The following is a 25630-nucleotide window of genomic DNA, read 5'->3' on the forward strand; positions in this document are numbered from 1 at the left end:
ACGGGGGAGAGAAGTCAGACGGACTTAGGTTTGAATACTCGTTTTGCCCATTTCGAGCTGGTGGCCTTGGGAAAGTCAGTTAATTTCTCTGAACCTGAGTTTTCCCATCTGCAATATGAAAAAATAGCAATTCTTACCAGAAAGGATTGTTCTGAGGGCTATAAGGCACTTAGAACAGTACACAGAACATAATGAATATCAGTTATTATTGCTGCTATTGGCATGAGAATGAGCTAATGTGTATCAATTAACTTCTGCATAGAAAATTATCCCCAAACTTAGCATCTTTAAAACAAGTGCTACTTAGTTCCTGATCCTGTGGATCAGCAATTGGGCTGGGCTCAGCTGGGTCGTTCTTCTGACCTCATTGGGCTCACTCATATGCCTTTGATTGACTGGTGGGTTGGCTGGGGGCTGGAGAGTTTGAAAGACCCCAGCTGACTCATCTCTCTACTCCATGAGGTCTCTCCTCCTCCAGCAGGCCTGTCTTGGTTTGTTCACATGGTGATGGCAGAATTCCAAGAGAGAGCACAGTATTGTGCAAGGCTTCTAGGCTTGGAAGTAATTAGCATCCCTTCTGCTATTCTATTAGCCATAGCAAGTCACAAGACCAGTACAGATTCAAGGGTACTCCTCTCAGTGAAAGGAGCTGCAAAGTCACATTGCAGGGGATGTGGACACTGGGAGAAGAAAAATTATGGCCATTTTTGCATTCTGCTACCCAGTTTCAATAGCTATTGGTAATTGCTTGTTTGCCTCATGTAGAATAATAATGTAGCAGAATGAGACATGAAATCTTAGAAATCGGAAGATTCTATGCAAACGAATCAACCTCTAAATTCAGGGAGTCCAGCTTTCCTCTGCAAAAAGAAATTCCCAATAGGAGCCTGACTGTTCCTCTTTTGCAACTATACAATCAAAAAACAGTTGCTTATTTAGCTGGTCATCTCAAGACTGGTCCATTCCAAAAAATGAGACAAGGCAACTGACGAAAATATTCAACATGATAGAGTGACATAAATAGAAGAGCAAATCAGGCTAAAAGAAAAATTAAGGAAAGAAATATAAAATTAAGTCAGGAGACAGTCCCAAAAGCACGTCCTACCATTCTGTTAAGTTGCTATGGAGGTAAGCTGCAAATATGACGTCTGAGCTCCCTGACAGACAAAGCAAAGAGGAAAATTACTCCATCATTTACTACATTATTAACAAAAAAAAGATAAGAATTGAACCAGTTGCTCAGAAGAGCAGCTATTTCAGGTTTTTAATTCTATGAAAAATGACTCAGATGGCTCCACAGAAAAGGGACTCTATATGGTGCAGTGAATGGAAATTCTGATAATATCCTTGCAAAGTATCCAAAAACAGGTTTCATCTTGACTCTTTCTTATATCTCTCAATGCATAGCCAAAGCATAAGTTGGCAAAAGCACATTTTTCCAGTGACCATAGCTGGACACTGCTGAGGGCACTGAGAATGGAAGAGCTATTCCTGCCCCTGTTCTCTAAAAGTGGGAGGCACTAACAGAAAGCAAAGAAGACTGGGAGGAGCATAAGGATAAGTCATGTAGATGCACAACAATATAGTCTACAAAAATCAAGAGCACTTTGAAACCAAACAGACGTGAATTAAATTTGGCTTAGAGGCAAACAGGCCTGGGTTCACATCTCTTACCAGCTGTGTTTAGCGAAGCGCATCATCTCTCTGTGCCTCTGTTTCCCCATCTATAAAATGAAATTGATAATAGTACCTAACCCTAAGATGTGTTGAGGATTAAATAATACACACAAAGCACTGGTTCAATGTCTGGCACATAATAAAATATGTCATAGTCATAGCTAACATTTCCTATGTCCTGTCTAATGGATACTTAGCATAGGTGCCAATATGCTATGTGATTTACCCGAATTCACTCATTCAATTTACAATTGTCTAGGGTAAGGACTATTATTACCTGCATTTTATAGACAAGAAAACGGCCCAGGGAAACGAAATCATCTGCCAAGGTCACACAGCTAGTAAGTGGCCAGGATAGTAGGCACAAAATAGAAGTTGTTGGTATTATTATTAACCACCCGGTGGGGAGGGGCTTTCATTCTTTGATCGGGGCCCAGTTCCTCCGCCTGGCTTCCAGAAAGAAAAAGGTCACTGCCCAGGGACCCGCTGAATAAAGCGCAAGCCGTCTTGGATAACCCAGGCGGACACTCAGCAGGCTCCTCAGAGGCTGTTACCTCTCCCCCAGGTCCTACTCCCGCTCTCCCAGTTACTCCTCCAAGTCTGGCAAGAGGAGCCCGCCCAGCAGAAGCTCTCGGTCCCGCCGCAGCCCTAGCTACTCCCGCTACAGCCCCAGCAGGTACCGGCCCCGCCCCTCAAACTAGGCCCGTCCTAGGCCCCACCCCTTTGCTCTGATCCTCCTCTCTGGCCCCGCCTCCCCGTTCTCGGACCTTCTTCCTCTTAGGTCTGACCCTGACTCAGCATTCTTACAGTTCCCTTTGTCCAATCAGGAGTGGCAGCGAGGCATCTAACACCCTTGTTTCCTAATGTCTCCGGCCCAAACAGTCCCACAGACATAACCCAGAATTCACATCCCCAGCCCTCAGCCTCTACCGACCATCCCCATATTCAGAGCCCCCAGTTCTTACCCACGCACCAGGGCCTGCGTAACATTCACGTCCTCACCCCTGCAGCACCTGCCCTGCTATGATGCCCACCTGCAAATGCTGGCACCCCTGCACAAGCCCAGCCCCCACCCCTACGGTACTAACAACCCTCGCAGACTCTTCCCGCAGCCCCGTCATCCTCCCTCCGGTCTCCCTTGCGGCAACGTGCAGACCCCATCCCCTGACCCAGTGGGATGGGAAAGAAAGGGAGTGTCCCTCTCCCACGCGCTCACGCAGAAAATCCAGCCCAGCCCCAGCTCCCCAGTAACCCCCCGCGCCCCTTCAGGGAGCGGGATCCCAAATACAGTGAGAAGGACTCCCAGCAGCGGGAGCGCGAGCGAGCGCGTCGGAGACGTCGGTCCTACTCGCCTATGAGAAAGCGCCGGAGAGACTCCCCGAGCCACCTGGAGGCCCGGAGGATAACCAGGTGAGGCCAGGGGGCAAGGGGGACCCACCTTCACCCTCGTTCCCACTCCCATTCTTACTCATTCGAGCCTCAGGCTCTCCCTAGGCCTCCTTGGGGCTGGGATTTAGGATTGTGCGAGCTTATGGTCCCCCCAACCCCAACATCATTGAAATTACGTGTCTGTTCAAAGCCTTGGGACTGAGTCTCCCAGCTCAACCAGCAGGGCCTGCAAGAAGGGGGCGGGGCCAGCCTGAAGAATCGGGTGTGGCCTGGGGGAGTGGCCAAAGCCTGAGGGTGGAGCTGGGGCCGGGGAGGTGGAGCTGGGGCCGGGGAGGCGGAGCTGGGGGAGAGAGTGGCGTCAGGCCAGGGAATGGAGGCCAAAGCAATGGGGCAGGACCTTGGCCTGGTGGTGGATCCCGAGCAGCGGAGACAGACCTCTACCCTCAGACCTGTACACTCAGCTGTCAGGCTTAAATAAACCTATATGTAATTATACCTTGAACCAAGTGTGGAAAGGACAAACAGGATTGCTTAGTTCCCAAAGGGACCTAGAGGGAGCCACGGTGGATAAGCCGGAGAGCACTGGATGTGGATTGGAATCCTGAATGTACCACTTTGCAGGTGACCTAGGAAAGGCTCTTACCTTCCTGAGCCTCAGTTTTCTCACCCATGAGATATTGGAAGAAATAACTCCCAGAAGCATGAGGATGAAATGAAAAGGGGCAAAAAGATGTGAACGTGCTTTGTAAACTTGAATGCAGAGCACACAATGTGCCATTGTTGATTGAATGGTCAGAATAGGTGGATACCGTTCCTGGAACAGGTAAGGCCTCAGAAGAGAAAAGCTCTAGCAGAGAAGTCTGAGTGCAAGCAAATTTCTCAGGCCTTGAAAGCTGGGAGAATGATTGAATGCTGCCCTAAGATTGGGTTGGGATCTTCCTGCTGGCCTTCCAGGCATCTGCCACTCAGTCCAGACACTGGACTGAGGAATCAGGGATTCTCCCTGGAGATGACCTGGAGGAGGAAAAAGAATGTGTGTCCCAGATAGCAAGACTGGGGTGATGGGTCCCCTTCTCAAATATCCCACAGGGCACCCTGCCTCAGCTTGTAAAGAATTCCTAAACCCTTGGGAGGCCAAGGCGGGCGGATTGCTGGATCTCAGGAGTTTGAGACCTGCCTAGGCAATACGACAAGACCCTGTCTCTACCAAAAATACAAAACACTAGCCAGGCATGATGGTGTGCACCTGTGGTCCCATCTACTTGGGAGGCTGAGGTGGGAGGATCATTTGAGCCCGGAGTGGGGTGGAGGTTGCAGTGAGCTGAGATCGCACCACTGCATTCCAACCTGGGTGACAGAGCGAGACCCTGTCTGAAAAAATGTAATTAATATAATATAATATAATACAATATAATTCCTAGCATAATTTCTAAACCCACTCCCTTGATCCAACGTCACACAGCTATTAAGTGGCCAGGATAATAAGCACAAAATAGAAGTTGTTGGTATTATTATTATCTTTGGGGTCAACCTAGAGGAAAGCTAAGATAGAGAGTGGCATTTCCAAATGGCTGTCTAGTTTCTTTAGTCAATCTCAAATAATTCATCTTGATTAACCCATTCAGTGTTTCCCAATCTTTAGTCATTCACCAGTATCTTGACCACATATGCCTTGTCTGTTTATCAACTGTACTATTCTTAATTTTCTTTAAATAGATATGACTCTTTTCAAAGGTTCATACATTTATTTCTAAAGGAAACTTGATACAGTACAGTAAATGGAAAATTAGCCTCTTTTGCCATAAATAGATGGTTCTAGTAAAAGTAAAAATAGAAAAACAAAACTATGATTAAAGTTTATGTAGATTCTGTTGCAAGCTGAAGGCTCTGAGCTCCAGGCTTGCTTCATGGGGGGAAGAAAAAAGTGAGATAATCATTTTTCAAGACATATTAGCACTAAGCTGAGACTTTTACTTTGATGTGTTCTCAGCACTGCAAGAGAAGTGGAAAGGGAGTATTTTTTCCTAAGGGACTGGGAAAAGGGAGGATATTGGTTTCCCTTGGGACAAGACTGGGGCTCGCTGCGGGGAGGCACGGAGGGACCGGCCCTCATCCCTCCTCTCTCTGGTCTCTGCAGTGCCCGGAAACGCCCCATCCCCTACTATCGGCCCAGCCCCTCTTCATCCGGCAGCCTCAGCAGCACCTCCTCCTGGTACAGCAGCAGCAGTAGCCGCTCGGCCAGCCGCAGCTACTCCCGGAGCCGGAGTCGGAGCCGGAGCCGGAGCCGGAGACGGAGCCGGACCCGCACGAGCAGCAGCTCTAGCTCCCGCAGCCCTAGCCCGGGCTCCCGCAGCCGGAGCCGGAGCAGGAGCCGGAGCCGGAGCCGGAGCAGGAGCCGGAGCCGGAGCTACAGCTCAGCAGACAGCTACTCCAGCACGAGGCGCTAAGTGCCCCTGAGCCAGCTGCCCGTGGGGGCCCCTTCGCGCTGCCAGCCTCCCCCAACCACCTGCCCTCCCCGCCTTCTTGGTGACAGATAGTGAGGGCTCCTATACCTTGTCCTTCCTGCTTGCCTAGGGGAAGAGGAGAAGAGGGTAAGGGGGCTTCACTCTCTAGATCAACCTGCTAGGAGCCTCTACCAGCATCATCCTGGGGCCCAGCTCAGGCCTGGGCATATGGAAAGAACCATCATCTTGTGGCACAAAAAAAGAAGAAAGAAAAGAAAACCTCAAGGTTTTGTGAGAAGCAATGGGTCTGTGACTCAAAAATTGAGCCCTGGCCAGGAAAATGTGGAGACAGTTCTTCTCCTCCACTGCTCACAGGAGACCTGTGGTAATTCTCCCCACCTCCCCGGATGCTCCCCTAGTCCAACTTCATGGCTGCACGTGGATGGACCCCCATGTCTGAGAGAGGTGAAAAGAGGAGACCAATGGCAGTTCAGGTTCAAGATAACGGGGTCAGGCCTTTAACTTCCTCAAACAGGCCCAAGCAAAGGCTGGAAGACACTTGGCTCCTAGAAGAAGGGATATCCTTGAATACCAGATGTGGACATTTGACTTGGTGGGAGGTGTCAGGAGATAGGAGTTGGTTAAGATGATAGATAGAAAAAAGGAAGGGTTCAGCTGCTGCTCCCAATATCTCAGCATGGTAAGGGGACAGAGCCCAGCAGATCCCAGCTGTGGAGAGGCCACTGCACGGCTGACACAAAACACCTCTTGGCCATTCACAGGGGCCCTGCAACCTCACGAGAAAGGAGATAGTGGAAGAGTCAGGACAGGTTGGTCTCCAGCCCCACTTCCCAAATATGCCTCAGCCCCACTAGCTGGCACCAACTTAATTCCACGGGACCATCTGCTGAACATTCCCCAGTGCCATGGCCAGTTGCCAGGCCCCAGCGCCAGCCAGTCTGGCCTTACCCTCCGGTTGGCGCCTGCCAGCCCCCTCCTCTCTGCCCAGGCTGCCACGCCCTGGATGCCACCCAGTGCAGCCTGGCACCTACCCACCCACCCTTCAGCTTAAGCCACTCCCCTTGCCTCTCAGGAATTTTGCCAGGATGGGGCACAGCGGCTCAGGTTTGGGGGAAAAGACCCGAATCCAGAGTGCAGGGGAGAGGGGCTTGGATATGCCATGTCTTGGGCTCCTGCTGGCTTCTGGGGTTTCTTGTCAGCTTGGGAAAGACCCACCTTTATTTTTGCCCTCACCCCAAGTCCCCCCTGGCTGGGGCTGGGCAGAGAGGGTAAGCTGATCTCCGATACACAAATACCACCAGCTGCTTCATCCACAGAAGGCGCTAAGAACAGGGAGGTGAGGAATAAGATCCTTAAAATAAACTCTTGGGCATCCCCCTCACCAGCTGACTGGCTTTCCGGAGGCTTGTGGGTGAGTTTCAAGTTTGTGGTGGCAACAGCAGCAGGACAGGGCACGGAGGGAGCGAGGGAGAGAGGACTGGTCCCAGCTTTTGGATATTTTGGGTTATGGGGAAGCAGGGGCCAAACATTCTTTATCCCTCCCACCCCAGGGAAAACATTTGGAAAATAGTCCTTTTTCTTGGAAGCAGTGACGTCTCCCTACCCAATCTTTCCATCCTATCAACCCATGAGGCTAGAGACTGTCATGCAACCACCACCACGACAGCCCTTCCTCCATCAGAAGACAGGAGCGAGGGCCCCGGGCAGCAGTGGACGACCCAGCCTCCCCATACCGGGCCTCTGGCCCAGACCTAAGCCCTGCCCACAAAGACTAATGGATGCCAGTACTGTCACTGCAGAAGGCCAGATGGCAGGTGCCTGGGACAGGGGCAGGTGCCCCAGGGAGGGCAAGTACAGCCACTGTAAATAACCCTCGTCCCTGCCCAGGAACCCAGACTGGACTTCAGTCTCCCTCCATGGAGACAAAGGCTTCCCAGAGCCACCAAAAACCTTCTTAGCAGGACAGCTGTGAGAGGCATCAGAGCCTCACGTTCGGACTGCCTTCATCAAGACAACTCTAGGGGACCATTTTGCCTGGGGCTCCTAGCAAACCTTTTTATTTATTTTATTTATTTATCTGTTTATTTATTTATTTATGTGATGACTGTCTCTCTCGCCATTAGCAGTATTGAATTATTTATTTATTTATACAGAGGTTTTGTGTGTGTGTGTGTGTGTGTGTTGGGGGGATCTCCTAAATTATTTTTTGTGCATCTCCTTTTTTTTCTGCTGTTTTTTATGGATGGGATTTGAGAGGCCAAAGGTGAGTGGGCTATTGGCCTTCTCCCTGAAGGCTCTAAGCCTGGAACACCCTGGGGTTGGCCCAGAAGGAGGCACATCAATCCCAAAATTCATCACTTAACCCAGCGTCCGGGAGGGTCAGGCCTGTACCCCAGCCTCCTGTCCCCCAGGAACCTCACAGGGGTATCAAAAAGATGTAAACAGCCCAGAGGCTTATGAGCTACAGTGATGAATTGACACAGTGGAGTTGCAACTTAGGTGGGGGTTGGAGTCGAAAGTTGGCAAATGGGGCCAAGGCTGCATAAAGTCGAAATCCCTTGTGAATGTCCCTTAGGGAGGCACCAGATTGGAGACAGATGTGCTATCTCCTAGCAGAGTGATGAGGCTTCAGTTGAGTACTTACTGAAGTAGTTGCCTTGTATTTTGAGGGCCATGGTGGATGAAAATGATGTCTGGTTTAGTACTGGAATTGCACTTGGGGTTGACAAGGTGCTCACACCATGAGAATGGAGGCAGGAATTGAGCTGACTGAGGGAAGATGCACATTGATCTCACCCTCACTCCAAGGCACATAGCAGGATCACTCCCTAGCTTCTCTGAGCACACCTAGTTGGTTTCATGTATGTTACACATGCTTCCACTCCACAGTACCTAATTTCTCTCTGTCCCCTGAGATCTGAAGGCTACCTTGGGAAGAGGCATCAGCCATCTTGCTTGAGAACCACCAAGCCAAAAGCAAAAGTTTTTATCTATGATCTCTTGCTGTTCCATCAGGGGAAAGCACAAAGCTATTTCTGAAATTAGGAAAAAAGAAAAAAAAAGGTGGAAGGAGCAGCCAGATGTTCCACAGGACCCCACCAAGAAGGTCATTTCCAAACCCATCCTGGAAGGGCCCAGGATCCAAAGGTCATCAGTCCTGCTTATCTGACCAACTGGCAGTGTCTTCTGGCTGCTGGCCAGAGACAGCTCTTGCCCTTTCCAAAGTCACTGTCCACTGCCTTGCAATTGCCAGCTTTTCTGGTCCAGCTTTGGGTTTGGTGAGACTTTTGCAACATCCCTGGTTGTTTCCCTGGCAATGTGACTATCCAGCCCTAACCCAAAGCAAGGGAGTGCCCCTTTCCTGGGGGAAGTTTACAAGAAGGCTGCTTAAATGCCTGCTTCGGGGAAATCTCTGCCTCTCTCTCTCTCTCTGTCTCTCTCTCTCTCTCTCTCAGTGTATTTCTCTACTTTCTTTTACATTTCCTTTCTTTCTATCCAAAAACAATGTGCTTGTTGAGGCACTGGTAACCCTGATTAACCAGAACCTCCCATTCCCAGTATCGCTGTTCCTACTCCCATTTCACCCTCATTACCTTCTGCTTCCAAGGAATATGACAGATCACCAGGATGCTGCTCGTCGTGAGGATTTATCTCAAAAACCAACATCCAAAATGGGAGGGAGATGTGGCTTGAGGTCAAGCACCATGCATCCCAAGCCTTTGACCTTCCCGCTATGGAAGTGCACTGGATGACAGAAACTGAATACATTGCTCCCTTTCCCTAGGGCAAAGTTCCCACCTCTGTTAAGTGGAGGGATTTGTGAGATAAAAATTCAAAATGTTGGCCTGAGGCCTGAGAGTGTCACCAAAGACAGAGGGAGCTTCACCGAGACTCAGAGGGAAAAGGAAAAGAGCCTCAAACATTTTTAGGAGGTTCTCCATCATGAAAGTAAAAACGAAAAGCAAGATTTGATCTCCCTTCAGTTAATTAGGCAAGGCTAAGTAACTCAAAGCCCCGTATTAGTAACATTCTGGTTCACTGAGGTTTGATCATATTCCTATCTGCATTCCTTCCCTTCTTTGAAGGACAGCTGATCTTTCAGAAGCAGAATAAAATTAAGATGTTAGAACAAAGGTCTCAGTCTCAGAGAACCGCATCACTTCATTTGCTCAGACCCATCCTCTTTTGCAAAAGGGTCTGCTTGGAGAGGCCAAAATTCAGGGTGCTCTCAAAGGCAAAGAAAGCACATTGTTTTCCTTCTCCAGTCCAACTTTCATCTTTTCTTCTGCTGTTTTCTTTTCCCCTCTTCTTTTTCACAAATGTTCAAAATGGTCACATGCACATGTGTCTTGCCCCGCTTTCCCCTTTAGCTGAACAGAAAATTTTGTCTCAGTAAAACGAAGTCAAAAAACAGGATTCCTCCAAACATGCCTCCTCCCGCACTGGCCAGCCGAGTCCAGCTGAGAAACTTATGCTAGATTCGATGTCATTGAGCAATGCTTTATTGAAATCTCGTTCTTCTCACTTCTGCACCAGTGAGCCAATGATACTGACAGAAATGTCATCTCTCCTCTATCTGTGGTTGCTGTTTTTGGAGTAAAAGTTTCTGTGTGTGTTTTTTTAGTTCTTTTGATGGCTGCTGTTTTGCATTGTAAATACCATGCTGGGGGACCCCCATCAGAACATGGCTTATTTAATAATTTATTTCCTATTTATTGAGTAATATTGGGAAAAGAGAAGGACCACCTCTTTCCCTGAATTGCTATTGAGAATTGGTCCATCTCCCAGCTCCAGGTGCTGCTGTCTGCAGCAAGGGCATTACTGCCCAGGTAAGGAGTGCTAGAATCACCAAGCAAATTGAAATTGGCAGAAATGGAGGCTTCAGTCATACAAATTAGACTCAAATGGAACTAAAACACTGGTTATCTCCAGGAAAACCTCATTTAGATGGAAATTAATTGAAGAATAGAATGCCTACACATGAACCAACTTCTATTAAAAAGTCACAACTCCTTGAAAAAAAAATAAAGAAAAATTGTAAACTCTTTTTTTTTTTCTGGCCAAGGAAAGCTATGCCTCATCTTCTAACAAGCCAAGCCAAAAAGACTGCAATGGTATTCCTATGTGTTTCTTTGGCCTGTGTATCAGTCTGAATGAAACGGAATGGGTCTCTAGCTTCAGTCTTGTCATCTGTAAAATGGGGCTTGTCCTATATATTATCTGCAAGATGTGGGAAATGGGGGCTCAAGCCCTGATGCTATGGACTCCATACTGTTGGATATATTGTCCCTTGTGTCTTCTGCTGACTGCAGATTAAAGGGTGTCAACCAAGGAAGGAAACAAAAAAGTAGGGCCTGGACTTCATTTGCAGAGTGAGGTCACAGTCGTTGAGTCCCACAGTCATATATGGGAGACCTCAAGTTGCTGTCACCTTGATAACTCTTGTATCCTGGGTTAAAGCCCTCTGTATTTAGTTTGAACTTCTCTCTAAGCCCCGTGGTCCAAAGTCATCACGGGAGAGACCAAGATGGGCTTACCTTGCCCTGCTCTGGATTTAACCACTGTTCATTGTCAGGCTATATTTTTGTACAATCATTCAAATAACCCAGTGACATAGGTCATATTACCACTTTTCAGAGGAGGAAACTGAGGCCCAGGAGGGGGAGTTGACATGCCCAAGCTCCCTTGAGCTCAGATGGGCTTGACTCAATGTCCAACGTTCCCTTGGTAGCTTTTTCTCTGGGGTCCTGTGCTATAAGAACTTCTCTCTGCACTGTATTTTTTTTTCTCCCAATTCTTAGCTATTTCCTCAAGCAATGATTGGCCAAGGACCTAGCATAATCCACGACATTGGCCAAGGGGACGTGGTGCACCCCAAGGCCATTTCTCTGCATTGGAGGCTGCGAATCTCCTCTGGAAAATTCCCAACCCGAGGACCCACCATGAGCCCAGCTCAGCCTGACCAGACAGCCTCTGCCTGGAGCATCCACATCAGATGGAAAGAAGCTGCTGTGTCCTCCAGCATCCTGGGACCCTGTCCTCTGCCCAGTGACACAGCAGCCATGGCTTGCTTGATTTCTGGTCTCCAAAGCTAAGCATAACCTTCCCGGGGTTTCTGGTTTTTCAGCCTGTACGAAACATGTCTCTGTTCTAATTAAAGGTCCCATGGTATGGTGTTCTCATATATGGCTTGGTGTTCTCTGTTTATATGGGGTACCCAGAATTAAAAAATGGGGAGGGAGACAAGGAGCTAGAGAAGACTTAAGTAGCACCTGCTGCGTGTCATACATGTTCACACTACTCAGCTCACATCTTTAATCTTCCAAACAAACCTGTATGTATTTTGGGTTTTTGGTTATATATACAGCATATATACCAAATATATACACGTTATATATATATATGTGTGTGTGTGTGTGTGTGTGTGTATGTGTGTGTTAGTAGCAGCTATGGAGTGCCTTAGGCAATCTTTTTGGAAGCATTTTATATGTGTTATCTTAGTCTTCAGCAACAACCAACCCTATGAAGTAGATATTTGGAACTTCTTCTTACAAATAAGGAAACTGAGTCTTAGAAAAGTAAAGTCACCCAGGCACAGTGGCTCACGCCTGTAATCCCAGCACTTTGGGAGGCTGAGGTGGGCAGATTACCTGAGGTCAGGAGTTTGAGACCAGCCTGGCCAATGTGGTGAAACCCCATCTAAACCCCTACTAAAAATACAAAAATTAGCTGGGCATGGTGGTGGGCACCTGTAGTCCCAGCTACTCAGGCACCTGAGATACAAGAATCACTTAAACCTGGGAGGCAGAGGTTGCAATGAGCTGAGTTCATGCCACTGCACTTCAGCCTGGGCCACAGAGAGAAAACCCATCTCAACAAAATAAAAAGAAAACAAGAAAAGCAAAGTCACTTGCCCAGGGACCACAGAATCCAGAATTGATGATAGTATCCAGGCAGGCTAACTCCAAAGCCCAGGTTGTCAACTTCTTTGCTCTGTAGCACTCCAGTATGTGTAATGAGTAACCAGAGTTCTTTGGTGGAACTCTTTTTTTCTGAGATCTTCTTCATGGTTGGAAGGAAGGACACAGATTTTGGAGTCCAAAGACCTAGATTCAAATCTAGACCCTGCCATTACCAGCTAGGTGGTATTGGGAAAGCACTATATACCTTGTTGGTGCTTGGTTGGTTTGCTCATCTGTAAAATGGGATAGCAACAGCCACCTCCCTGGGCTGCTGTGAGAACTAAATGAGATGGTGGCTTTAAAAAACAATGAGGCAGCAAAAGTAGTCAGTGACTGTTAATGAGCAACATGACTATTTCCTCAACTGAGACTGATCTGTGGTGGTGAAGATTAAGTAGACAGCCCAAAGTAGCCAACTTGGATCTGCAGGAGCCCTGCAAGGCCCTGTGGAAATGTCCTCAGTGTGGAATTAAATTGTTTCTTTCCCTCCAGAGCAGGGACTGAAAACACCCCCAGGGACGGGCAGGTGAAGGAAGAAGACAAGGTTAGAACTGTGGGGAACTGGAGAACTCAGTAGACCAATGCCAGACAGAAATCTCCGCTCAGAGTTGCCAAATCTTCCCATTTTTCAAGAGAGCCTGAATTTATCCATTTTAAAATCTGATTTTAAAATATTTATAACTTATTGCTTTTTCAAACACTACGTGGGTCCAAAAAATTACACACACACACACACACATACACACACACACACACACACACACAGTCCACAACTGAGTTGATTATCAACTGGGGAGAAAGATCAAAGAAAACAGGTGACTGCCACTGCTCCCCTTGTATCCTGCCCAGCAGAAATTTCCCTTAGGAGTCATTGGATGGGATAACCTCCTTTGAGTAAATCCATGACTGTATACCACCCTCCCCAAGTCCCCCCAGACACACTGATTTCTTTCTTCCCAAATAGGTTTGGATAAAGCAACAACCAGTGTCCTCCTCTGAGGTTCCATCAATAAATAATGGTAATTAATAGTAATAAACATTTATGGATCAGTTATCACCTGCCATGCCCTTTGCGTGCATTAACTTACCTCCTTTGGGGAGGGTTACCTAATTTTTTTACTTTTAATTTTTGGGGGGTACATAGACTTATTTCATTCTCATAACAACATCATTTAGCCCCATTTGACAGAGGACAAAATTGAGGCTTATGGAGGGAAGACCACATAGCTAGTAGGTGTTTAAACTTAGGTCTGTGGGCTCCAGGGCTGTTTCTGCTACACCTCTTTACCCCCTGAGGGGGGATCTCTATCAACTCAGAGCTAGCCATCGTTAAGGGCCCCTGGTAACTTCTTCCCATAAATTGTGGCTGCCAGGAGACTGGAGGATGCCTTCACCTTTCTATCTCCTGCTCCAGCCCCCAGTTACCGGAATCCATGTGTTTGTTTCTCCAGCAATTACTCTCAACAGGCACTTCTCCCAGCTCAGGTGTCTGGGCTGCAGAGGAGAGACACATCCTTCTGGAGATATCTCTCTCTCAGGCCAGATTAACAGCTGCCCAACGATGGAGCGGAGGTGGCATGCATTCAACACCACCGCCTGGGCAGCCCTGGGGACACACACAGCCCTTCCATGGGGTGAAAGCAAAGGCATAAGCAGAGGGGCGGGAGGAATATGAGAAAAATCCTCCCGAGAGGCAGGGACCAAGACTTGTGGCATGGCCCTAAGTTAATCAAGCCCCTCTCTAGGACCTAGTTACTCTACCTGTTAAAAGGGAATGCGCTAGACCAGTGGTCCACAATCCTGGCCAGACATTAAAATCATCTGTGAACTTTACAAAATCACATATGCTGGAGTTCCACCCCACCCCAAATAACAAAAATCTCTGAGGTTGACATTGATGTTTCTAAAAGGCTCCCTAGAGCATTCTGATATGAAGCCAGGATTGAGAGTCACTGAATTAGATGGCACCTGAAATGCCGTCCAGGTGTGGTGTCCTAGGTGTGCTACTGGATGTCATAAAGGGGACAATAAAACCAGCACAAAAAGCACCCAACACATATAGAGCCTGCTATGTGCTAAGCATGCTTCTAAGTGCTTCACATATATGAACATAAATTATATATTCACTGCCACGACATCCTTATAAGGTAGATAGATACAATTTTTGATGCCTATTTTGCAGATGCAGAAACTGAGGCACAGACAGTTTTCCCCAGGTCACACAGATAGTAAGTGGTAACAGCTGAATGCTAGGGTAAAAGTGAGTCCAAAGAGGCACGTGAAACAGCCTTGTGGGGTCAAAGAAGGCATCACAGAAAAAAACTGACCTCTAGGTTGATCCTGGGAGATGAGTAGGTGTTGGTCAAGCAAAGGAAGGGTTAAAAAAGAGGAGGGAAAGGGGCAGGCACAGTGGCTCATGCCTGTAATGCCACCTCTTTGGGAGGCCGAGGCAGACAGATCACTTGACGTCAGGAGTTCAGGATTAGCCTGACCAACATGGTGAAACCCCATCTCTACTAAAAATACAAAAATTAGCTGGGTGTGGTGGTGCATACCTGTAATCCCAGCTACTCCAGAGGCTGAGGCAGGAGAATTGCTTGAACCTGGAAGGAAGAGATTGCAGTGAGCCAAGATAGCGCCACTGTACTCCACCCTGGGTGACAGAGCAAGACTATGTCAAAAAAAAGAATCAGAAAAAAGAAGGAAGGAAGGAAGGAAGGAAAAGAAAGAAGGAAAGAAAGAAAGAAGAAAGAAAGAAAGAAAAAGAGAGAAAGAGGAGGGAATGGAGTCATCTCAGACAGGGGAAATTGAGTGTGTACAGGGCCAGAGTCAATGACACCCACCTGCTTCCCCCACCTCCCCAGCATATTCCTTCCATGAGGCTTATTACCACCTATAACCAGTTTGCTTACTTGTTTACTTGTTTACTGCCCACCTCCATGAGGACAGGAGTCTTGTCCACCTCATTCATCTCTGTACACCCAGCAGCATGTGGCCAGCTGTCAAATGATTGAATTTGCCTGGAGTGCCAGCCCCGCTTCCTTCCAATACCCATTCATTCCTGAGCTGGTTAATTTTTAGCTTATGTCGGAGACGGGGAGTGGTACTAGGAGGACTGTGGCAAGGTTGTGACATGCCCCATACAGGGACTCTAAGGATCTCTCATGCACATTCTCTTCCCACCCTGGGAATGAGAGAAGGCAGCACGCATGGTAAGGTAGACATGAGCACATATTGTTTGTCCAGCATTGTTGGAAGCACTGGATATATACCCTTAGATGAGAAAATGGCACAATTTTTAAAAGGCAGTGGCTGAAAGCAAGGACTTGCGAATCAGACAGACCTGGATTGTAGCCTAACTCTGCTACTTCCTCACTGTGTGTCTTTGTGTAGTGACCTAACCTCTCTGAGCCTCAGGTTGCTTATCTTTCCAATGGGAATAGTAAAAGGACCAATCTTATAAGACTGCTGTGAAGATTGGTAGAGGTGATGCCTGGAAACAACTTAGCAAAGTGTCTCACTGAGTGTTAGTTCCATTGTTACTGATCATTTAAAAAAAAGGGACGGGTGGGCGCGGTGGCTCACGCCTGTAATCCCAGCACTTTGGGAGGCTGAGGCGGGCAGATCACCTGAGATCGGGAGTTCGAGACCTGCCTGACCAACATGGAAAAACCCTGTCTCTACTAAAAATACAAAATTAGCTGGGCACATGCCTGTAATCCCAGCCACTTGGGAGGCTGAGGCAGGAGAATCGCTTGAATCCGGGAGGCGGAGGTTGCCGTGCCCCGAGATCATGCCACGGCACTTCAGCCTGGGCAACAAGAGCGAAACTCCATCTCAAAAAAAAAAAAAAAAAAGGGTGGGGTGTAGGGGTAGATGCTCAGTCGCCTATGTAAGCTCATGATAATTTCTTGGAGGATTTCAGGTCACCTTGGCAAAAGATAGAACAGTGTCTTTTCCTACCTTTCATCACCGACAACACCAGATTCTCAAGAGAGGCACACTCCCACCTGCCACCCTCCATAAGGATCTCTTCCTCTCAGAAGGATCTAAAGCCTCCGGAGAACTTGGCAATCTCCCTATGTAGATCCCCACCCTGATCTTTCATCAACATCTTCCACCCAAGTTGCTCTAGCATGAATCCATCAGTGGGAAGACACTGGGGCACTGTTCAGGCCTTTCCACCCATAGTGGGTTTACAAAACAGGTTTACCACTCCCTTGGAACGCTGTCACTCCACCATTGTATAGCTATGGCCAACCTATAGCCGGATGACTCATGGAAATTTTTCTTTTGGTCTTTTTTTTTCCCCCTTTGCCATGGAAACTTGTCAAATGTTTTCTGAAGGTATAACACCATGTCCCTTAATACACTCTCAAATTGAAAACTAAAATAACACAAATCACATCAAATAGAGTCATATTGCCAAATGGAAAGGGGTTGGAATAGATGTACACACACACACACACACACATACACCGAGTGAGAGAAAGAGAGAGGATTTGTTTCTTCCCTTCAGTCTCTCTCACCTCAAAACCTATTTCTAGATCAAGGTATCTTAATCTAAAGAAAACCATGCCCTCCTGCGCTTGGGCTTCATAGAGTCTGTGAATCATTTGAAATTCCAAGCCAAGTTTTCTGTATTAAAATATCAGCATTTCAGTGCAGAGGAGGTATATATTTCCACCAGTTTTCCAAGGGATTCAACTCAATGAAACCTTGAGGATGCTTCTGCAAAACCTATCTTCATTCTCTCCAGATGTGGTGGAGTTTCTAGTTGCCTCCCAATAGCCATTCCCTCTTCATCCATGGTAATAAAAAACCCCAATTTATAACTGGGATTATAGCCACCCAGAATAAAGACTGCATCTCCCAGCCTCCTTTGCAGCTAGGGATGGCCATAGCTGCAAGATGTCTGAGCTATAGACAGAATTCTTGGTGGTAGTGTCCAGAAATTTTTATGAAAGAGATTTGTCATGTGCTTTTTCCTTCTTCATCCCTTCCTTTTTCTTGCTGGCTGGAATGTGGACATTATTGCTGGAATGCATGCGACTCCCTGATTCATGAGGTGGCTTTGGGAATAGAGTCCATATGGATAAAGCACTAAGATAGAAGCGGTCTCCAGCTTAAGGACATGGTGGAGCAGGGACACATATTAGCTAGCCTCAGACAGAATCTCTCCGGACTTCAATGTTAAGAAGAAATAAATTTATTCTCTTGTTTCAGCCACTGTTATTTTGACTGTCTGTTGTTCACAGCTAAAGCTACTCACAACTCAAATTCTGGGTGAAGCTAAGACAGTCCCCAGAAGGAATATCTTGTTCATCTCTCCTTCTCCATCTCTATACATCCTCCCCAGCTCCTCCAGTCTTCCTCCTGCTCCCAGAACAAAGCTTGAGAATGCTCTCAGCTGAACGCTCCTAAGAGCTGTCACTCCCAGACCTAGAAGAAGCTGTTTTCAAAGCAGTTGTCTGGCAGCAAAGTCACCAACTGGTCAAACCAGATTCTGCTCTGACTGCAGAGGTTTCTGGGAAAGGGGCCTCAAGATTACAGACCTTCCAGCTCTCCCTTTTGCAAAGATCTCAGAGCCACCCTCTGTATAAGGGGCTCATGTTGGAATTCTTCATAAATGCTCCAAACGGAGAGGAGCATGTACCAGTTTCCCAGCTAGGCTCTAGACAGAGGAGGCAGAATGATTTACCCCTTAATATAATTTTAGCACTGGGAAAGTTCTTTTAAAGCAATACCAACAACCACAAAATTACAGAATTAGGAAGACTCTCCATCAGAATAAGCCAGGTTATGCTGCAATAACAAATAAGTCCAAAATTTCAATGCCTTGAAAGAGCAAAGACCTCTTTCTCACCCGTGTCCATTGTGGGCCAGCAGGGTCAGTCTACTTGTTACTGATGTTGATGACTGTGATATTGATGATCATAGGGCAGAGAGAAAAAGAACTCACCCAAGGGTCCTGCCAACACACAGCCAAGACGCTCCCATGGGCTCCCAAGGTGCTTTGAACTGGCAGTGACAGACATCACTTCTGCTCACAACTCCTCGGCCACAACTAGTTATATGGCCCCATCCAACCACGGTGGCATCAGGAAGTGCATTGCTACCTCACAGGTGCCCAGAAAGCAGGAGGAGGAAGAGAAACCAGAAATGTTTGGCAAACAGCACTAGTTACAACCTCAAACCACCCATTTCATTGAATCCTGACTATGGGTCAGGTACTGCTCTAGGTGGCAATGATACAGCCGTGAACAGTCAGATACAAGTCCCTGCCCTCTGCCCACATGGAGCTTACGTTCTAATGGAGGAAGTAGAGAAACAAATAACTAGAGATGTAAAATGTAACTATCAGTTAATGGCAAGTGCTGTGAAGAAAAGTAAACCAGCTAATGTGAGAGTGTGACTTACTAAGTAGTTAGAGAAGATTTCTCCGAGCAGTTGAAATTTAAGTAGAGACACAAATGAATGAAGAGACCTGCCTTATGGAGGGGGAAGAGTGTTCCAGTCTGTGGGAACAGCAGGCAGGAAGACCTTCAGGCAGGAACATGCTTGACTCTTCCATCTGAGGGTCAGAAATGGGGACCCTATGATTGAAGCCCGTGACCAGGGAGTGGGTATTAGCAGGAAATCCAATGAGAAGGGTAACCAGGAGCCTTCCCTTTTTCTTCATAAAATTTTGTAGTATTGTCACCAGAAATGGGTCCTGATCCAGATTCCAAGAGAGGGTTCTTGGATCTCACACAAGAAAGAATTCCAGGAGAGTCCATACAGTGAAGCAAAAGCAAGTTTATTAAGAAAGTAAAGGGGCCGGGCATGGTGGCTCACGCCTGTAATCCCAGCGCTTTGGGAGGCCCAGGCGGGCGGATCACAAGGTCAGGAGATCGAGACCATCCTGGCTAACAAGATGAAACCCTGTCTCTACTAAAAATACAAAAAATTAGCCGGGCATGGTGGCAGGCGCCTGTAGTCCCAGCTACTCAGGAGGCTGAGGCAGGAGAGTGGCGTGAACCCGGGAGGCGGAGCTTGCAGTGAGCCGAGATAGCGCCACTGCACTCCAGCCTGGGCGACAGAGCGAGACTCCGCCTCAAAAAAAAAAAAAAAAAGAAAGAAAAGGAATAAAAGAATGGCTATTCCATAGGCAGAGCAGCCCTGAGAGCCGCTGGGTGCCCATTTTTATGGTTATTTCTTAATTATATGCCAAACAAGGGGTAGATTATTCATGAGTTTTCCCGGAAGTGGGGGGGAAGGGCAATTTCTGGAACTGAGGTTTCCTCCCCTTTATAGACCATGTAGGTGTAAATATAAGTTCCTTACGTTGACATGGCATCTGTAAAGTGTGATGGCGCTCGTGGGAGCGTCTTTTAGCATGCTAATGCATTATACTTAGCGAATAATGAGCTGCGATGACCAGAGGTCACTCTCATTGCCATCTTGATTCTGGTGGGTTTTAGCCGGCTTCTTTACAGCAACCTGGAACTTTGTGACCTGTATCTTGTGCCGATCTCCTATCTCATCTCAAAGACCTTGTGACCCAAGGTCTTTGTGACCTGTACCTCGTGCCAACCTCCTACCTCATCCTGTGACAGAATGCCTAACTTACTGGGAATGCAGACCAGCAGGTCTCAGCCTTATTTTACCCAGCCCCCATTCACCATGGAGTTGCTCTGGTTCACATGCCACTGACGGTATCTGAAATTCTTTCTATTGTTTATTTATTTTGTGAACCCCAAAAATCTGAGACATGTCTCAGTTAATTTAGAAAGTTTATTTTACCAAGGTTGAGGACACGCCTGTGATACAGCTTCGGGCGGACATGTGCCCAAGGTGGTAGGGGCACAGCTTGGTTGTATACATTTTAGGGAGACAGGAGACATCAATCAATATGTGTAAGACGTACATTTGTTCAGTCCGGAAAGGTGGGACAACCAGAGGACAAGGCGGGACAACTCAAAGCAGGGCAAGGGCTTCCAGGTCATAGGTAGATAAGAGACAAATTGTTGCATTCCTTCCAGTTTCTGATTAGCCTCTCCAAAGAAGGCAATCAGATATGCATATATCTCAGTGAGCAGAGGGGTGACTTCGAATAGAATGGAAGGCAGGTTTGCCCTCAGCTGTTCACAGCTTGACTTTTCCCTTTAGCTTAGTGATTTGCGGGACCCGAGATTTATTTTCCTTTTACAATCCTTTTATTGATACACATGAAAGCAGGGACTTTTGCCTCATTTACTGCTTCATTTCTAGCCCCTGGGCTAGTGCTTTCTAAGTGAGAACGTAACAATTATGGAATGAATGAATCCGTGAGTAAATGAACAGACTGTGTCTCCCACTCCCCGCATCTGCTCCTCCTCACATGTTCCCTGAGTGGCACCACAATTCACCCCGTTGAAAGGTCTGAAAACCGAGACATTCATTTGATCCAAACTTCTCTCCCCCTCTCATCGCAATCAGCAGTCAAAATGCTCCTGCTTCTTTAATAGATCATGATTTTATCCATGCTTTACCGCTTCTCAGCCAACAACACAACCAAGGTTGCCATTTCACTGGGACCACTACAACAGCCTCCTAGCTGGTCTCCCTAAAGCCCCCATAAGATCTTCTCCAAAAGCAGACGATGATTTTCCTGGAACTCAGTTCTCATCACAGCACTCTCCTCCTCCAAACAGTTCAATGGTTCTTCAATGTGCTCAGGACAAAGTCTAACCTCTTAATGGAGTCTGCAAGGTCCAATGTGATCAAGGGCACACCCACCTCCCAGACCATTTTCCCTGATAATCTATGCTGACAATTTCTCAAGGAGATAGGTCTTGAGGTCGTCTCCATTTTACAGATGACAAGACAGAGGTTCAGAGAGCAGCAGAGCTAATGGGATTCAAATCCATATCTGGTCGAGTTCCTGAAAATTCTGGTTAGTTGAGATATTGGTTCCCCGAACCCAGAATAAGTATTTGGACCATGAAAGATCTCAGAGGCCTTGATTTAGGCTCAGGTATAAGAAATAGAGCCCCTGAGAGCCCGGCTGGGGATGTCCCTCCTTGAGGATGGGTGGAGAGAGGGCAGGATGATCCTCTCTGTCCCATAGCTGAGCCCTGACTCCCTTCTGTTGGCCGCACCTGCAGCAGAGAGGAGCTCCCATTGAGCTTGCAGGGCCCCCACCCCTGCCCTAGCTCCAAGTGGCTTTCACATTAATAACATGTAAGGATCCTCTGCTCGATGTGTGATAGCTCCTTCCAGGCAGTCGTCACTCTCCCAAATGTCAGCGTGTTCCTGGTGTCATTTGTTCTGCTGAGAAAGTTTGGAAGGGCTGAAGAAGGTTTCAGAGAGAGAAGCCCAGCAAGAAGGTGAGGGAAGAGGTGGTCCAGTGACCTGAAGTTCAGCTGTGTTCTGCCGGTAGATCTGGGTTTGGAAGGCCAGTGCTCTGGCTGGGCATACACCAGGGTTCAGGTGGCACAGGCTCCCTGGGCTGCTGAAGGTACAGGCTTTGCAGCCAGTAATCCTGGATCTGACCCTGGGCCTTAGGTTGTTCAACCGTAAAATGTGGTTAACAATAGGACTTCTACCTCCAAGGATTGTTATGACGATTAAAAGAGGCACAACATATAGGGCATTTAGCAGAGCTTGGGATGTGATAGTTCTCAAATAGTGATGGGTATCATTACTGTCATTTTGTTGTTGTTATTCACAACAACAGAATCACATAGTGGTTAAGAACAGACTCTGGAGCCGGATTGCCTAGACACAGCTACTTGCCACTTGGTAGCTGTGTGACCTTGGGCAAGTTATTTAACCATTCTGTGCCTTGATGTTGTCATCTGTGAATGGGGATAATAATACCTACCTTAGAGCAATTCAGGTGAGGATTAAATAATTTGATATATGCAAAGCACTTACAATTGGTACTAAATGTTAAATATGCACTTACTATTATTATTACTACCGCTATTATTATTATTTGCAGAGGTGGTCAGGGAAGGCAATTCCTGGAAAGAATTTTGGAGAAAATAATAGAAGAAAGCTAGAGCTCCAATAAGTAAGTGTTACTTTCCCAGGATTGTGAGGGCATAGGCTCATTTAGGGAGGGACCCAGTGCAGGCTGTTTGTTTTATTTTGTTTATTTATTCATTCTTGCTGGGGTGTGTGGCAGAGAAAAGAGGCCTGGGCTTAAAGTTCAGACAGACCTGGGTTCAGAATCCATAAGCTGGTGGCCTCAGGCAGGTCACCTCATGTCTTTTGCCTCAGTTTCCTCATCTGTAAAAAGGGAATAATGATAGCATAAAACCTCCAGGGGGCTGTGATGAAAATTAAAAAGAGCACGCTTGGGAAGCCTTGGTGCCCGGCACCTTCTATGGACTGCAGAAATTAGTTAATATTCTGATGTTGTTACTGCATGTAGAGTCTACCCAGTGGGAGTTGGCAATTCAGACCCAGGGTTGCTGATACAACATCATCTACTCATCCAAAATATGCTGGGCTTCTACAGTGCAGCAGGCTCCCTCTAGGCGCTGGGGATGCCACTATGAGCAGGACTCCCAAGGGTCCTGCTTTCATGGAGCCGAGTGTGCTGGGAATTCCATTAGTGTCATTGTAGGGGGGTCTGAGAAACGAAAGAAATAAAAAGACGTGAGCATGCTTACTTCCTATTTTCTGGAGGATGTGCTGGGATCCAGAGCCATCCAAAAGAACTAACTCTGAGATGGGTCTTCAGACCCTGGGGAGGGGCTGGGGGCTGGGAATCCCCTAAGGGAGGGTGGGAACTTTTGTTTCTTACTACATTGAAAAGAAAAGGCACAGAATCTGGCAGCTATGTCTTTGTCCTACTTGGTCCCAGCACTACCTGTGTGGCTTCAGACCACTATGTCCCCACCAGCTGGTCCCCAGTTTCAGGCATGCAGGGTGATCTCACCTACCTCCTGGGCTGTTTTGAGAATTAATAGTGGTATGCCCCGTACGAAAGCTCTATGAGGATGGCAGCCAAGAGAAACGTTGCTCTGGTTCCCGGGATCTAACATCCTTCCCCTGTACCACAGTCCCCTCTAAGGTCTCTTCTTCCCTGGCGGAACCAGCTTGGAGGCCCCTTCTTCTCCCGGGCCTCCCCTGAGCCTGGCGTCATATTTTCACCTGATTGGTGACAGCCCATGGGGTTTAGTGACCGCTTTCCTCGTGTGTTAGCTAACTCCTCACCAGGTGGCTGAGTTAGCAGGAGCAGCTGCCTCCCTCCTCAGCTTCCTGAAATGAAGGGCTGGCCAGATCCAGAAATGCAATGAGAGCCCAAGGGGGAACAGGACACCAGGCAGTGTGGAAGGCTCGCTGGGCAAGGCTGGGCCAATATTGTCCCATAGTGGTTATTACCGTGCACTCCCAAGTGCGCCCTGGCTTGGATTCCAATCCTTGGTCAGCTGTGTGGTCCAGGGCAGGTGGCTTGACCTCTCTGAACCACAAGGATTCCATGAGGTCATGGATAAAACTGTTGACCACAGGGCCGGGTACATGGTTAGTGTTCAATAAATGTGAGCCATGACTTTGACTTCAGAGGCAGTGTAGCAGATGAGACAAGAATCAAACTGCCCGGGTTCGAATCCCAGCTCTGCCACTGACATAGGCATGTCAGGTAATCTCTCTGTGCCTCAGTTTCCTCATCTCTAAAATGAGTTTAATAAACCATCCTTCCTGATGGGCATGGTGGCTCATGCCCGTAATCCCAGCACTTTGGGAGGCCGAGGTGGGTGGATCTCCTGAGGTCAGGAGTTCGAGACCAGCCTGACAAACATGGTGAAAACCCGTCTCTACTAAAAATACAAAAATTAGCCAGGCGTGGTGGCAGATGCCTGTAATTCCAGCTGCTCTGGAGGCTGAGGCATGAGAATCACTTGAACCCGGGAAGCAGAGGTTGCAGTGAGCCAAGATCATGCCGTTGCACTCCAGCCTGGGCAACAAGAGTGAAACTCCATCTCAAAATAAATAAATAAATAAAAAACATCCTTCCTAATAGGATTGTGGGGAGAAGTAAAAGAGTTTACGCACATACATTTAAAGTGCTCAGAACAGAAGCTGGCACGGGGCAAGTGCCCCGTAAATGCCAATGATTGTTATTTCTATTTTCTACCTTTGCATCCTTCCTTTCGTCCCCCTCATCCTTGAAATGAGAAGGTGGATTAGGTCATCACAGCTCAGTTCCCTGCTCCTTCGCCAGGCTTCCCCTCCTTCCAGGTCCCCTGGTCCCAACTGAGCCTCGTTTGAGGCACAGGGGTCCTCTGGAGGTTTGGGGATGGCCTGGGAAGGGAAAAGGAGGGGAGTTTCTTCCTGAACATACCCACCAGCAGACTCGGCGATAAACAAACACAGCCCTATCGGCGCATAAACACAGACTCACTCCTGCACCCACTCAAATCCGCACACAAACTCATTCCACCCTGTCCCACCCACTCAGAAACCTCACCCCAGCCCCTGCCCAGGTCCCAGGCAGCGCCAGGTTTCTCCGGCGCGTCATGCGGCTTGCAGTGATTCTCCCCACAACTGGTTTCCAACTCAGCCAGCCCCGCCCAGCTGTAATTACAGAGAGAGCTGAAGCTTCTGTGCCCAGCCATGACGTCAGCCCGAAGCTTCTAGCCTGATGAGCTCACTCTACATCCAGTGGGGGCCCAGTCACTCGAGACATGTCATGCCGTGGGGTCCCCACCATTCTTTCTCAGCTGGGGAGGAGGGCAGGGGTCTCTGTCTGTCGGTTAAGCGCAGATCCGGGATTCAGAACAACCCAGGTTCCCACCCAGGCTCTGCCACTCCATATCTGCGTGCAAGGGCCAAACCTCTGTGCCTCTGTTTTTTCACCTGCAAAATGGGGGTGATGATAATAGTGACGTTTAACTATCGAGTCAGGATTTAACTCAGTAATGTCTGAAAAGTACTAACTCTAAAAGCAGACGCACAGGAGGCAATGGGCGACAGTGATTGTTTTTCTCCGTATTATTATTTTTAGCAAACTGCCTCATGCACTCACTGTTTAATATCAAAACAATTTCTCAACCTATGACTCACTGAATTCCTTAATATCCTCAATTTACCCTCATCTCGTGAAGAAGGCAGGGCTGAGATCCGAAAGACCACACAGGGAAAACGACATGCCTAAAATTT

General features: G+C 47.7%; 1 protein-coding gene and 1 long non-coding RNA gene across 2 annotated transcripts in view; one reads left to right on the forward strand and one right to left on the reverse strand.

Moving 5' to 3' along the window:
- SRRM4 (serine/arginine repetitive matrix 4) overlaps positions 1-11715 on the forward strand; it is a 181449-nt gene extending 169734 nt beyond the window's left edge. Inside the window, exons 11-13 of the mRNA XM_019038900.4 lie at positions 2243-2353; positions 2947-3087; positions 5204-11715. Of these exons, the coding sequence (XP_018894445.2) occupies positions 2243-2353; positions 2947-3087; positions 5204-5513 (562 nt within the window). The 3' untranslated portion in view covers positions 5514-11715. The remainder of the gene's footprint in view (positions 1-2242; positions 2354-2946; positions 3088-5203) is intronic.
- A 10883-nt stretch (positions 11716-22598) lies between these two features.
- On the reverse strand, positions 22599-25016 carry LOC134756528 (uncharacterized). The gene is made up of 2 exons (XR_010129275.1): positions 24939-25016; positions 22599-23096 (listed from the first exon to the last, which is right to left on the reverse strand). It is a non-coding gene; the product is annotated as an uncharacterized lncRNA (long non-coding RNA).
- Between the last annotated feature and the right edge of the window lie 614 nt (positions 25017-25630).

Source organism: Gorilla gorilla, chromosome 10 (genome assembly GCF_029281585.2).
Source record: "Gorilla gorilla gorilla isolate KB3781 chromosome 10, NHGRI_mGorGor1-v2.1_pri, whole genome shotgun sequence".
Taxonomy (NCBI): Eukaryota; Metazoa; Chordata; class Mammalia; order Primates; family Hominidae; genus Gorilla; species Gorilla gorilla.